Source organism: Sminthopsis crassicaudata, chromosome 1 (assembly GCF_048593235.1).
Source record: "Sminthopsis crassicaudata isolate SCR6 chromosome 1, ASM4859323v1, whole genome shotgun sequence".
Classification (NCBI taxonomy): Eukaryota; Metazoa; Chordata; class Mammalia; order Dasyuromorphia; family Dasyuridae; genus Sminthopsis; species Sminthopsis crassicaudata.
Window position 1 is genome coordinate 651062024 of NC_133617.1, and position 15558 is coordinate 651077581.

General features: G+C 34.0%; 1 protein-coding gene across 5 annotated transcripts in view; it reads left to right on the top strand.

Annotated features, from left to right (window-relative positions):
- Positions 1 to 15558, top strand: part of FSD1L (fibronectin type III and SPRY domain containing 1 like) — a 95817-nt gene that overhangs the window by 43371 nt on the left and 36888 nt on the right. For all 5 annotated transcript variants that reach the window (XM_074282975.1, XM_074282973.1, XM_074282974.1 and 2 more), the window contains exons 5-6: positions 1299 to 1321; positions 13105 to 13226. In XM_074282975.1, the coding sequence (XP_074139076.1) occupies positions 1299 to 1321; positions 13105 to 13226 (145 nt within the window). The remainder of the gene's footprint in view (positions 1 to 1298; positions 1322 to 13104; positions 13227 to 15558) is intronic.

Here is a 15558-nt window from a genome sequence, read left to right on the forward strand (position 1 = left end):
ATGAATGAATCCCACATAATTATTTTTAAAGCAAAGAGTAGGGGGAAAAATTAGTATGCACAAGCATTTATTAAATTCTATATGCCAGGCACTGTGCTAGATACTGAGAATATAAAGACAAAAATAAGATAGGTCTTATCTTCAAAAATCTTATGTTTTATGGGGTAAATAACATGGACATAAATATGCATATAAAACTATAAATAAAATAAATACAAAATGATTTTTAGTGGGGAGATCAGGAAATGCTCCACATAAGCATCAGATAAACAAAGATTTAAAGGAAACAAGTGATCCTAAGAGGCAAAAGTGATGTGGAAGTAACTTCTGGTCATTGAGGAACAACAAAGATATAAAAACAGGAGATGCAGTGCACTGTGTGAAAGATAGCAAGAACACCAATTTTGCCAGATTATAGAGTACAAGAAGGGAAGTAATGTTTTATAAGGTGGGTGTGTGAGAGAGATTAAGAAAGAGTAGTATAAAATGGAGAGTAAATAAATGCTTCAATAGGCAATAGTTTTGTCTGGCAACAAGCAAAACCATCAGATTACAGAAGTTCAGTTCAGATTATGAGTCATGATAAGTCAGTTTTCTATAGAAATCCAATCTCTTCTCCTTTACTAATACAGGACACATGGGTCCTTTTCTTCCAGCATTGTACTTTTTAAAAAATCTCTTTATATTTTTTGGTTTGTTGATCATTTTGTTTTGATCTGCTGAAAGGTTACAAAACATTTTGTTCTTTCTTTTACCTTTTAAAGTATTGCTAATGATTTACTGATAAATATTTTGGATGACTCCCAGTTTCAGAGAGAGGAGAAATAAATAATTCTAGCCCTTGTTTGAGATAATTTATAGAAACCACACTAAGATACAAAGGAATAAATTTGGCAGCAGTTGAATAGGTAACAATTTTGGAGCACCAAAATTATAAGTGGTTTTGTGCATTTCTCCATTCAGCTTTTATATAAAGTCCACCTAGTTAAATTATCCAAAAGTATAAATAAAATGTGCTCAGAGTCTCTTGAAGTTGGTCTAAATTGCTATGCTGACCTTCATTTGAACTGATTTATCTGAGTCCTAATCTATTACTACAGATCTAACATTAAACTAACAAAAATTTGTGAGTTTATAAGAATATTGTCTCATAAAATTTATTGATAACTTGGGTTTTAGTTAATGTTAACTAAGCTGCTGCAGAGTTTGTATTCTAACTTTTCTTGCATGTTACTGCATTTGAAAGTTGCATGAAAGTACTAACTGCCTTCTTTCTCTTCCCCCTGACTTGCTCCAAGGCTGCCAGACAGATCAAAGATAGGTATGGTACATACTCTACATTACATTTTTTTAAAGTATTGATTCAAAGTCAGAAATGAAATTCAGGTTTTTTTTTTTTTTGTTTTTTTTTTTTTGTTTTGTTTTGTTTTTGCTATATATTGTAACTTTAGTGGTTGAAATAAAAAATATTAAGCTGTAAAATGGGGGAGGATGGGTACCATCTTCAGATCTTCTTGGAATATCTATGTGTTTTTCTTCATCTTTAAAACATTTGAGGAAAAAATGTGTTTCATTTCTGACATATTTCCCATTTATGTTGCCTGACATATTTTATATAATAGGTTTGATACAATCAATTCTTGATTCTCTTTTCTAATGAAGGGAAGAAGTACTGTGAATTATTTTTAAAATATAGCATTTGTCTTCAAGATGGATTTTTGTGCTTACATCTCATATTCTGACAGTATATAGAATTTTGAACTTGAGCGAAGTACTGGTTTTCCAACATCCACTACCTCTCTAGGCCATCCCTTATCAAATTCTTTGGGCCTTTTCACTCTATGCTGGGTGCTGTTAATTTTGAAAGAAATTCATTGACTTATAAACTAGTGCCTTCTCTTTCCTCATGTGCATTTCTACTTAGTTGTAATTCATCTAAAAGAAAAAGAGATAATAGAGATATTTAAATAGTTTGGACATTTTGTGGTAGTAGAACCACAATTTGATTAAAAAAAAAACCTTAGTATTCTGGCTAATAAGACTAAAGTTTTCTAGAAATTTTAGGAGGCAACATTTAAATAATATTAGTGGGAAGTAGAAAAAAATCAGTGGACCTTCTAGAAAATGATCAAGAATTGACTGTGTTATTATTGTAAGCCTAAAATGTGTGCCTCCCTACTTGTCCTTTTCCCTCTTTGCTTTGAATTGTGGAATTCTTTAAAAAATATTGCTGTTCTAAGACATGTCTACCAATCTGTGATATATATAGGATATTTTTCTCCATTGAAAGGGGCTAAATTTTGCTAATCATGGACTATGTAAAAGAATTTTCAAAATCATAAGTATATTAATTTTGATTTGAGGAATTTTGTTTTCAATCCATATTCTTTTACATTGCTAACAACAGATTAGTTTTTCTCATGGTTGTAAATATTTACAACTTTATATTCATTCCAATTTTTGTATTCACATTATTGATTGTCCTTATAAATCTTGACAGAACAAAAAAGAAAAAGTAGAGATTTATGTGTGAAGGATATCAGTAATCTTTATCAGTGTTACCTTTCTCATACTGCTGAACTTACTATCCTTAATGCAGTTACCTCATAGCTGAAGATTATCTGGAACTCTAGGCTGACAGTTGGCTACAAGATATAGATCAACATTGATATTTTCCTTTATACATATGATCTTGTTACTATATAGCATCTTAAGGACTTATATTTTGTTGACTACTAGCCACTGAATGCAGAACCCAGCCAACAGTAACAACATTTAGACACTTACGGTCATTCCATGACAGCAAATGCTGAACTGGGAAAGAGGAGGAAAAGGTGTTTGACTCCAGTTCTTTGAAATCTTTATAGATATCCATATGGAAACTGTTATGGAGCTTATTCTGAAGGTGTCAAGTGTTTTAACTTATATGATGCTGTGTGGGAACCATAATCAGGGATGGGTTTTAGCCAGTAATAATTTAGAATTGAAGCTATATATGAGAGGGCTTTAGCCAAAATATTCAAGAACAGAAGAATAAAGGGCACTTGTTCTATTTCTTGGTTGTTAACAGTGGCCAAGATCTAGCAATCGTGTTCACAGTTAAAGACTTTGGACTTGGATAACAGTTGTTATTATTAGTTATTATATTGTTAGTACTTTTCATTTGGAGGGGACCAGCATCTTTGAACTTATATTCTTAATAATGTTACAGTATTTTTGAGGGTTGTATATGTGAATACAGTATATATGAAGGTGAAAAGGGAGATACTGAAGATATACAAGTTCTTTTTGACATGAACTGAAAAAGTTGTCAAAAGGCTATTTGGATACCTGACATCTTTATGCTCTTAAAAGTTGTTATCCATGATGGTCAAATTGACAAAAATATAAGTTATAGATTTAAGAGTTTACCTAATCCAATTACCATATTTTATTTTAAATTTTTATTGATAATGTCACTTTTACATCTCAATGTGTCCCTACTTTGCTTTTCTTCCTGGTGACTCAGTTTCTTTGAACAAAGAATATAAAAGAGGAGAAAAAAAACAGTTTTTCCTTCCTTCCCTTTCTCCCTCCTTCCCTTTTCTCCTCCTTTCTCTCCCTCTTCTCCCTTACTCTCCCTCCCTTTTCATCTTTTTCCCTTTCCCTCCTTCTCTTCCTCCCTCCCTTCCTCTTTCTTTTCCTCCTCTTTCCTTCCCTCCCTCCTCCTTCCTTTCTTCCTTCCTTCTCTCCCTCTTTTTTTCTCCTCTCCCTTTGTTCACATAGGGAATCATACCCTTACCCTGGATGCTCTGCCCAAAGAAATGTAAATTTTGACTGCTGATACCTCACATGAGATCTTGGAGTTTATGGGCAGTTTTCTTTTTTACTTTTTCCTGCTTAATTATTCTATCATTAAAAAAAAACCTTGGGATAATTAGATCTTTTGCCCCATGTAGTTTTATTTATGATTTCTTAAAACACAGCCTTGGAAACCCAGGCTTTGATCAAGTCCATTGGGATTCAAATGGAGGCTTTGATCAAGTCCATTGGGATTCAAATGAAGCTACTTGACCTTGTCTTAAATCCAGATCACTCTAGCTTTCACTGATTGACCAATAATAGATCCCAGTCCAAGTCTCACTTAGTTTTTGTTTGGATTTTGTTGGTTCAGAGTGTAAATAACTGTTTTGGTAGGGAATCATGAATGTTTTCTCTTTTCAGATTGATTTTTCTCAACTAAGTGAAAGAGGCCATTTTTTGTCTCATTTCTTACCTATTCATAATCAGTGAATGGGCATTGCCTCAGACAAACTGATACCTGGGAAAGACCTTACTTAGCTTAAAAAGGCCAAGGTTTCCCACTACATCAGGGGCTATCTCTAGTCATCTTCATATATGTCTTTCCACTAGACCCAGATGGCTCCAGAGGAGAGTATGAGAATTTGCATAGCTCATCCCCAACAAATCCAATTCGTTTGCAAGTAAAGACATCACTTTCCTGATGTCTTAGGTCCTTTTTGAGTAGGAAGGACAAAGAACTTTCTCTGGCAAAAAAAAAAAAAAAAAAAAAAAAAAAGCCTGATTTGCTTTTTTTTCTTATTTGAAAGAGGACTGCCCATGAACTTCCTGTTTTGTTTCTGCCTGATAGGCTTATTTTTGGATTTCATTTCATTTGCACAGCAGGGATGATTGTTAGATTCTGAGTTGATTAAATTTCTGGTCATTAGGTCCTACTGTTATTCTTCAGTTTCTTTGTTTTATTTTGAAGACTTTTTTTTTTTTTCAGAAAATATATGAATGGGTTTTCTAGATGCCTATTGTTAACATGTTTGCAATACCCAAATATCTTAAACACACATGAGACATTATTTTCACCAAGGAAAGAGTTGTGAGTCATGATCTCACACTTATATGATGGCAGAGATAGATTTTTCTGGAAGAATGTTTGACGCGTTGGGACAGAGAACTGAATAAAGATAAAGGAGATGTGAGGTAATAGATGAGTCAATATTCCAATGTTTATATTGACATAGGATATATGATAAGGGGAAGGTGTGAGTATATATAGTTACTTTTACTGAATCTACTAAAAATTGTGTATGTTTTTCAAAGAAGACACTTTTATTTAAGGGTTATTGTCATGCATTTCTGTCTTAGCTAAGACCCTGGGTAGGCAAAAAAGACAGCAACTTAAGGTACAAGATATATTTCTTACCATTAATAAAGATAAATTCAATTCAGTTCAGTAATTGTTTGTTAAATGCATACTATTTGTGTGTACTATGTGCTATGGTCTATGCTAAGAGGATATAAATAAGGATATAAGTAAGAAAAACAAAGTTCACTGCATTCAAGTAGCTTACAGTATTAAAAGACAGAAGCCAAAAAAAAGCTGGAAATGAGGAGATAGGCTACCTGGCATGAGGACAGGATGTTTTGTGGAGTTAAACCGAGCTAATGGAAAGTGGAGAGTTAGATGAAAGAATCAGATCCCAGTTATCTTTAAAGGAAAGCTTAGAGAAAAATTATTCCCTACTCTCCAATCAAAGGGGAGAAAGAAGGATGGAGTTAAGAAGGTGTTTAGTATCCAAAACATAGAATGATGGTGAGAATTCAAGTGATCACATTATCCTCACTGGGGCATGATGTTCCAGGAGTGTTAACCAACCACATTGTTGATTGTAGATGAAAAGTTCCAACTGTTTTTAGTGCCAGAAGATTCTTTTCTTTTACTTTCTTGTCCTTTATAGCAAAGATTCCAAGTTGCTATTGGACAGTCAGGCAAGGGATGGAAGTGCAATGTTCAGGCTTCAGAGCATAGGAATATTTGTCTTAATCCTGAGTTGAATAATGGAGTTTGAGGGTTGGAGGTGAAGGTAAATTTGATAGAGAAATGTTACTAATTGGTGAAAGGTAATTTGGCAAATTTCAAGCAGTATTTATATTTGCAATTCTATTTTTGGGATATGGAAAGCTATTTGGTGAAAAAAAGTAGCCATTGTGGTATATTAGAAAGAAAGTTACTTTTTAAATCTATCAATCTATATTTATCTCTTTATAAAATGTGTATATTTTTAAAAATATGTATAGATATAGATTGAGTCAGAGAGGCTTTGGTTCAGGGTTTAATTCTTTTTTTTTTTTTTTTTGGTGAGGCAGTTGGGGTTAAGTGACTTGACCAGTGTCACACAGCTAATATGTATTAAGTATCTGAGGTCATATTTGAACTCAGGTCCTCCTGACGTCAGGGATGGTGCTATATCCACTGTATCACCTAGCTGACTTATCTAGTTCAAGCTTTTAATCAAGTAATCTTTCTCTCCTTCAATTTCCTCAACTATAAAGTGAATTTGGAGTAGTAGGTATCTGTGGTCCTTTGACTAGATCTTTGATCATCCATTAAAAGATATCTCTTCCGGCGGAGCCAAGATGGCGGAGAAGAAACACACGTCTCTGTGAACGTCCTCACTCCCTCACAACCAATTAGATAAATTAAGTCTCAGAATTAGCTCAGGACGGATAGATACCATAAGGACTGGAAGCACGACTTACCAGCTGAAGAGAATCTGGAGTTTCAACAGGAAAGGTCAGTTCTCAGGGGAGGAATAAGAGAGACCAGCACAGATGGTGGGGTAGTGGCACACTGCGCCCATTGCGCTGGGAAGGGCTCTGGGATCAGAGAAGCCACTGAGGTAAAGGAATCTGGCACAGGCTGTTAGCTCTTCTCTGCTAATTATTTAGCAGTTCAGAAGAGAAAGCCAAGGTGTTTTAAAACTCAGATTAGATTTTCCCCAGACCCTGGTGGTGACTCAGCAGATCTCGGCACCAGGGGGTGTGGCCTCAGCTACCTCCTGAGAATAGTTAAGAGACTGACAAGTGGGTGGATACGGCCCAAGGCAACACACACTGCCTAGCTTAGCTGGAGGGAGTGGAACTCAGCTCCAGGAAGTCCCAGAGAAGCAGAACCTTTGAACTAGGGACCGCGGTTTCTGGCAGACACTTCCAGTTTGAGCACAGGGGCTTTCCACGTCACCTGCTGCAGACATCCACGCCCCACCCGGACACATAGGCTGGGCTTTGTGCTGTCTTTACTATTCAATGCCCTCGAAGCACAGCAGTGCTAATCACCTCTGAGGCACTTCCAGGGAGGGGGTGGGAAACTCTCTCCCAGAGCTCTATCTTAGCTCAGGCGCAGGAGCCGCTGCATCCATCCAGTCTGGGAGGAAGCTGGTAAAGAAGTAAATAAATAATTTCCTACCCCAGGGACAGACCCCAAAAGATTTTTTTAAATATGAGCAAAAAAGCTAGAAAAACTATAGATTCCTTCTATACAGAGAAAGAGCGGGTATCCAACCCCGAGGAAGTTAACAGCAGAGAGTCAGCAGATAACAACCCAAAGGGGAACGATCCCTGCCCCCCATCACATAACTCTCTCCTAGAAGAAACTCTTAAAAAATTGAGGGAGATTGAAGAAAAATGGGGAAAGGAAAGGGAAGCTATGATAGAGAATAACAACGTCCTGAAATTGGAGTTGGAAAAAATAAAGAATTCACAGGAGATGCAGGGAAACAAAATTTATGAATTAGAAAAGGTTAAAAAAACACAGGAAAGTAGGATTTCTGAATTGGAAAAGATAAAAAAGTCTCAAGGAAATAGAATTTCTGAATTGGAAAAAGAAAATAATTCTCAAAAAAAAATTAGGGAAATGGAAAAAAATTCAATAGAGCAAAATAATTCATTTAAAAACGAAATTGGGCATTTACAAAAAGAACTAAAAACTGTGAAAGAAGAAAATAACTCCTTAAAAGTCAGGATGGAACAAATAGAAATGAATGATTCACAGAGAACCCAAGAATCAGTCAAACAAAACAAAAAAAATGAGAAGCTGGAGAACAACGTCAAATACTTACTGGGAAAATCTATAGACCTGGAAAATAGATCTAGGAGAGATAATCTGCGGATTATTGGACTTCCAGAAAACTATGACCAAAAAAAGAGCCTAGATTCTATTTTACAGGAAATTATCAAAGAGAACTGTCCAGAGATAATAGAAACAGAAGGGAAAGTAGATGTTGAAAGAATTCATCAAACTCCTTATGAAATAGACCCTAAAAAAAGAACACCACGGAATATTGTGGCTAAGCTGCAGAATTACCACACAAAGGAGAAAATCCTGCAAGCAGCTAGAAAAAAACAATTTAAATACCAAGGTGCCACAATAAGGGTCACCCAAGATCTGGCTGCCTCCACATTAAAAGATAGAAGGGCCTGGAACCTGATATTCCGTAAGGCAAAAGATCAAGGACTGCAACCAAGAATGAACTACCCAGCTAAGTTTAGCATCTTTTTCCATGGAAGAAGATGGTCATTCAATGAAACAGAGGAATTCTATATGTTTCTAAGAAAAAAACCAGACTTAAACAAAAAATTTGATCTACATCCACAAGACTGAAGAGAAACAGAAAAAGGTACACAGAACCCTTGAGAACTGTAACTCTGTTGTGGGTATATAAAAAGTACTCAAGGATAATTTGATTTTACTGATATAAAAGAAAAAAAGGGGGGGTGTAGTAAAGGGAAGGAGGTCGGTTCAGAAAAAGGGGAAGGAATGATAATAAGAGGGAAACTACATACCAGGAAGAGGCATAGAAAATACACCATATCTGAGGGAACTTAGTGAGGGGGAGAATCATTGTATGAATCTTACTCTCATCAGGAGAGGCTCAAAGAGTAAATAATTAACATATTTGTTTTTTAGAGAATTTTCTCTCACCTCATTAAAAGGAGGGAGAGGAAAAGGGAAAAGGAAAAGGAGAATAAGTGAAGGGACGTGGAGGGAGGGGGGAGGGATCCTAAAAAAAAAAAAAAAAAAAAGAGGGAGGGTTGCGCGTCACAAGGGGGGGTCTGTAAATTAAATATAGGGGAGGGGGATCAGGGGGGTCAAGGGAAAAAGCATAATCTGGGGAATAATACGATGGCAGGAAATACAGAATCAGTAATTTTAACTGTAAATGTAAATGGGATGAACGATCCCATCAAACGGAGACGGATAGCAGATTGGATCAAAAAGCAGAACCCTACAATATGTTGTCTACAGGAAACACACTTAAAGCAGGGAGATACATACAGAGTAAAGGTAAAAGGTTGGAACAGAGCCTATTATGCTTCAGGTAAAGCCAAAAAAGCAGGGGTAGCTATCCTTATCTCAGATCAAGCAAAAGCAGAAGTAGATCTCGTTAAAAAAGATAAGGAAGGCAACTATATCCTGCTGAAAGGTAGCATAAATAATGAAGCCATATCAATACTAAACATATATGCACCAAGTGGTATAGCATCTAACTTTCTAAAGGAAAAGTTAAGAGAACTGCAAGAAGAAATAGACAGTAAAACTATAATAGTGGGAGATCTCAACCTTGCACTCTCAGATTTAGACAAATCAAACCACAAAACAAACAAGAAAGAAATTAAAAAAGTAAATAGAACATTAGAAAAACTAGGTATGATAGACCTTTGGAGAAAACTGAATGGCAATAGAAAGGAATGTACTTTCTTCTCAGCAGTTCATGGATCCTATACAAAAATAGACCATATATTAGGACATAAAGATCTCAAAATTAAATGTAGGAAGGCAGAAATAATAAATGCCTTCTTCTCAGATCACAATGCAATAAAAGCTACATTCAGTAAAAAGTTAGAGGTAAATAGACCAAAAAGTAATTGGAAACTGAATAATCTCATCTTAAAGAATGACTGGGTGAAAGAGCAAATTATAGAAACAATTAACAATTTCACCCAAGATAATGACAATGATGAGACATCATATCAAAATCTTTGGGATGCAGCTAAAGCAAAAGATATCTCTTCCTATAAATCACTTACTTCTTGTGTAACGGTAGGCAAGTTCATTTAATCTCTCTGGGCATTAATTTAAATGGGGAATATATTCTTATTAAAAATGGGGAGTTGGACTAAATGATCTCTGATGTTCTTTTCAATTCTAACTCTTATCCAGTGATCTTCACGTTCATTTTAAGGCATTACAAATAAACCGAGAGGCATATTAGTAGACATTTAAATATTAGAAGCAAAGTACTTTATATATATTCTTTTTTAAGCCTCATCATAGCTAAAACAGGTAAATATGATGAATGTTATCTCCTTACACATAAGGAAATGGAGACTCTGAGAAGTCAAGTGGCTTGCATTCATAGTTACATATGAAAGTGTCTTGGATGGGATTCCAGATGCCAGCACTCTTTTCATTATATCAAGCTGCCTTTTTTTTTTTTTTTTTTTTTTTTACAATGAATCAAGCCATAATTAAAATATGAGATTTAAATATAAAATTGTTATTAAATTAAGCCATAATTGAAATATATAAGATAAAACAATACAGTATGGTATTAATGCATGATATAGATAGTAAGGCTTATTTTTAAAAATGTATTCAACTTGTTCAGTATAGTCAAGAAGTTCAAGTTTTGAAAATATATGTACTTTTTATATAATTTATATAAAATGTTACACATATATTTTACATGTGTGTATATATGTATTTTATAGTCTTGTATAAAGTTTTTGATTTTTCACAAGGTATATATGTTGAATGATACAGTTTTATTTTTTTACAATTTTGATAATTCTTTCCAATGTGACTTTTAAAAAATGATTTCTAAAAACACTAAGATTAGCTACTTCTTATGTGTCACAGATTGGTAGATGTGAATTTATATGCAAGGTTTAATGCCTTTTAGAACATTTTATTGTACCTCATCATTTTGAACTAAAATTTCTAGATAGTGTTAGGTTTGATGGGAACCAATGATAATAAATTATTTAATAGTCTTCATTTATTTATCCAGGCTTACTTTGATTGCTTTACACATAGCATTTTAAGATGTCAAAACTACTTAAAAATACAGAAATTGTCTACCTATGACTTGATCCACTATGAGAGCTGTATACTAGAATTTCAGTTTATTGAAATGGTGCTTATCAGGAACCTGAGACTGAATTTGAATTCTAGATCCTCTTCTTGATGATTGTGCCTTGGTCTGTTAAAGCACCTTTTCCCTAGACTTGAAATTACATAATATAAAGACTATCTGGTTTAAGTATCTCTTGATTTCAAGGTTTGATTCTGATCTGATTAAGTGGATACTTACATTTAACACTTTTTTTGGTATTTTGGGTGCATCTTTTATTCATGCTTGGTTAAGTTAGCTTTCTCTGAGTTCAGCCTGAAAACTAGTTTTTCATGCTTGTGGCAATTTATTATGTTTGAAAAAATGAGCATTTTAGGGAAAAATGTAACATTTAGAAAATATTCTGGGTTTTTAAAGCAAAACACCAATTACAAATCCAAGTAAGGAGCACATTATTTTTCTTTCTTTCTTTCTTTTTTTGTCCAGATTTTGCTTTCATTCTTTTTTATTTTTAAAAATTTTTAGCTTTTTATTTTCAAAATTCATGCATAAAATTTTCAACATTCACTCCTGCAAAACCTTGTGTTTCAAATTTTTTCCCACCTTCTCCCATCTCCTTCTCCCACCTCCATCCTTAGACAACAAGCAATCTATGCCAAACATGTGTAATTCTTCTATACATATCTTCACAGTTATTATGATTTCATTCTTTTAGAATTGGGTAAGCTAATTCCTGCTACCAATTCACATTGTGACTGTTTTATAATTTATAGTTTTACAAAGTTGCCTGGGGCACTGAGAATTTAAGAGATTTGCTCAGGTTCACAGAACCAGTATGTGTCAGAGATGGGACTACTTTATTATAACCTATTAATTAAAAAAATCCAAAGAAATTAGATAAATTCCTATCTGAATCCCATTTTTATATTGGATTGATAAGTAAACCTTTTAAATGAAGTTATGCAAGTATTTTGTATATTTAATTTGCTCCACCATACTCAGATCACATCTAGAATATAGTGTTTAGTTCTGGGCACCACACTTTTAAGAACAACATAGATAAATTGGACAGTGTCCAGAAGAGGGCAGCTAGGATTGTGAAGGGCTAACTATTCATGTCATATTCGTTGAAGTCACTAAGGATGTTCAACTTGGAAAAGAGAAGACTGGAAAGGGAGAAAGGAGATATGATAGTGAATTTCAAGTATCTGAAGGACTTATTCAAGTATTTGAATTAGGCTTGTTCAGTTTGACCCTGTAAGGCAGAGCTATTAGCAACTGGGTGGATATTGCAAAAATGGAAATGTTGTTTTGTCAGGAAAAACTTCCTAACCATTAAACTTGTTCAGAAGTGGACTATATTGGTATGTTCTCCCTCCTTGGAAGTCATCAAGCCAGAGGCAGAATGACCACCTGTTGGATCTGTTATAGTGTGGATTCTTTAGATGTGAGTTTAATTATATGGCCACTAAAGTCTCTTCTAACTTAAATTCTGTGATTTTGTGAAAGTCTTAAGTTTACTAATTCTTGCTTCTTCTTATTTTTTTTAACAATATAACAGTATTTTTAATATCTTTAAATTTAAAAACAACCTTAAAATAAGATATTTTTACCTTAATTACAAAACAGTACAATGCTATTCTACTTGTTGGTCACTTAACTCTCTCACATAGACCTTTTTACTCCTATTTGCCAAGCTACATTTTCTTTTGAGGGTATATTTTCATGTAAATTGATATTAAAAGGCAGACTATAAATGGAAGGAACTATTTGGTTATAATTTTTGACAATTGGGAAAAGAACTTAGATTAGTATTATAAGATTTTGGTATGATTTAATGTGTAACTAGTAGATAGTGATTAGTTATAAGAATATGAATTTTTATAAGTTTATACAATTATATATTAATTTTGGTTAAATACATATATATTATATATAATTTAAAATATTGATAAGATCACAAAATTCATTAATAAATTTTAATTTTTTTCATATTAAAATATTTTATAATTTTCAGTGTAATTTTAGAAAGAATTCCAAAGCATATTATAATTGGACATTGACAGATTTGTTTTTGGAATCAGCTTCTGAAATTATTAGCCATTTCTACACTTAATTCATTTTGCTAATTAATTTGGTAATCTTCCATGCTTTCTCCTCCATTTTTAACCATGCTACTTTTGTGTTTGATATATAGAGTCACAATGGCTTCAGCTTTTCGCCTTTCTTTGAAACCAAAGGTCAGTGATAACATGACTCACCTAATGGTGGATTTTTCTCAGGAAAGACAGATGCTCCAGACTTTGAAGTTTCTCCCAGGTAAATGCAAAATTAATTTGATGTTCTTATATTAAATAAATTTGTGTGTGTATATCTATCTATCTATCTATCTATCTATCTATCTATCTATCTATATATATATATATACACATATAGTATAATATAGTGAACAGCAATTTGTATGTTAGTTTGACTATTTTCACTTAGTTGGAAGAGTATGGGCAAAATCAACAATATGATCTTTTTGTTGTTGTTCATTTATTTCAGTTGTGTCCAACTCTTTGTGACCCCATTTGGGATTTTCTTGGCAAAGATACTGGAGTGGTTTGTCATTTCTTTCTCCAGATTCATTTGATAGATGAAGAAATGAGGCAATCAAGGTTCAGTAACATGGGTCACACAGCTAGGTCCGGCACTTTATTCACTACTCCACTTTTAATGTAGTGTTAATTTTTAAAATTTAATATTTTATTTTCCACACAATTATTTATAAAAACCAATTTTAAAATTTCATATCTTTAAACTTTTGAGTACCAAGTTCTCTCGATCTCTCCTTTCTCTTCCCACTCACTGAGAAGAGAAGCAATTTCTTATAGGTTATATGTGTGCAGTCATGTAAAACACATTTCTATGTTAGTTGTATTGTGAAAGAAAACATTGACAAAAAAATAAAGAAAAAGAAGGCTTCAATCTGCATTCAGACTCTTATCAGTTCTTAGCATTTTTAATCATAAATCCTTCAGAATTGTCTTAGATCATTGTATTGTGGAGATTAGCTAATAAGTCATTCACAGTTGATGATCATGTTGTATTACTATTAGTATATACAATGTTCTCCTGGTTTTGCTTTTTTCACTTTGCATCAGTGCATATAAGTTTTTTCAGATTTTTTCTGAGTCCTATTCTGAGATTTGCAAAAGAATTATATGGGGATTAGACAAAGATGCTCCTTTAGAGGAGATCATAAGACGCTGTGCTACAGTGGGAACAAATGCTTTTTACACCCGGACAATGATGAATGAGGAAAAGCAGGGTCCCTCCTGGCAAGGGCCTTCTAGAGAAACTCGGCGATGTTTTCAATGTGGAAAAACTGGGCATCTGCTGCTCACACAATGCTGTCCAAGTTCAAAGTTCTTTGTGACTCTAATATCTACTAAAAGTTATAATACACAATCAATCATCCAATGGTGTAGCGAGCTGTCGTCTCCAGAAGCTGCCGGATCGCTCTCTGGGAAGAGATCTGCTGTGTCTACTCAAATCTTTCAGACAGATTCTTCTTCCTGTAGTGAACCGTTGTCTCCAGGCAGTTGCTGTTAACTCTTGTCCTTAGAAGTGACTTCCCTTCCTGCAGAGAGCCCCGTCAAGCCTGATGCAATGCAGAGTCCTCTTCTTGAACCCTGGCTCTGAATCTCCTCCAGCTCTTGTCCTTCTCCAGGCCGATCTGCTCTCCAGGCCCAATATTGTGTCTTTTATCCTCCCAGAGAATGGGCGTGGGATAATGCAAGGGCTTCTGGGAAGAACCACCCCAGCCAATGAGCTTGCCCCCTCTATCAAGTCAACCTGAGTTCTCACCTTGTAATTGTCCAGAAAACCTGAATTCTCACCTTGTCACTGTCCAGACAACCTGAGTTCTCACTTAGTAATCCTAACACTATTCATCATTTCTTATAGCAAAGTAGTATTCTGTCACAGTCATATATGACTTCTACAACCATTCAGTGGAATGTTAATTTTAAAATGGCAATAGTAAAATTTTTTCCATTAAATAATTTATGCTGTTGTTGTGTGCATTATTATTATTTTTACCAAGTGACCAATTAAAATAATGTTTTGTGCTCAGTCATGTAGTCAGAGTCACTAAAAAAGTTGGGACAAAATGGATATTAATGTTACAGTTTAAAAAAATGTTTAATGGATGATGGTTCAGGAAATATGTATATTTTAGAGTTAAATAATCTATCTTTGGTTATTTTTGTTTGCTATTAGTAAGGCAATGTGTATTAGCTTGAAAAAAAGTTTTCAAATCTAGTTAGAGAAGTTAATTAAATAAAGTTACTTCTATAGATCTGCCTTACTTGCTGAGCCTGATTCTGAATAATTGGTTTTGTTTTAAAGCATTTAGACAGATTGTTTCTTTGAATAGTATTAGAGACTATGTGGTATAGTGAAAAGACATGTAGATTAGTGTCAAATCTCATTTTGCAATTTGACTCTAAATGTAGTAGGGCCAGATATAAATTGCTGAACTTTCTGAGCCTCACTTTCCTCACTTATAAAATAAGAAAGATAGAATAAATCTATTTAAGTTCCATGAGCTGTAAAATGGAAGCAGTAATATTATTACTACTTACTTAAATTAGAATTAAAAGAT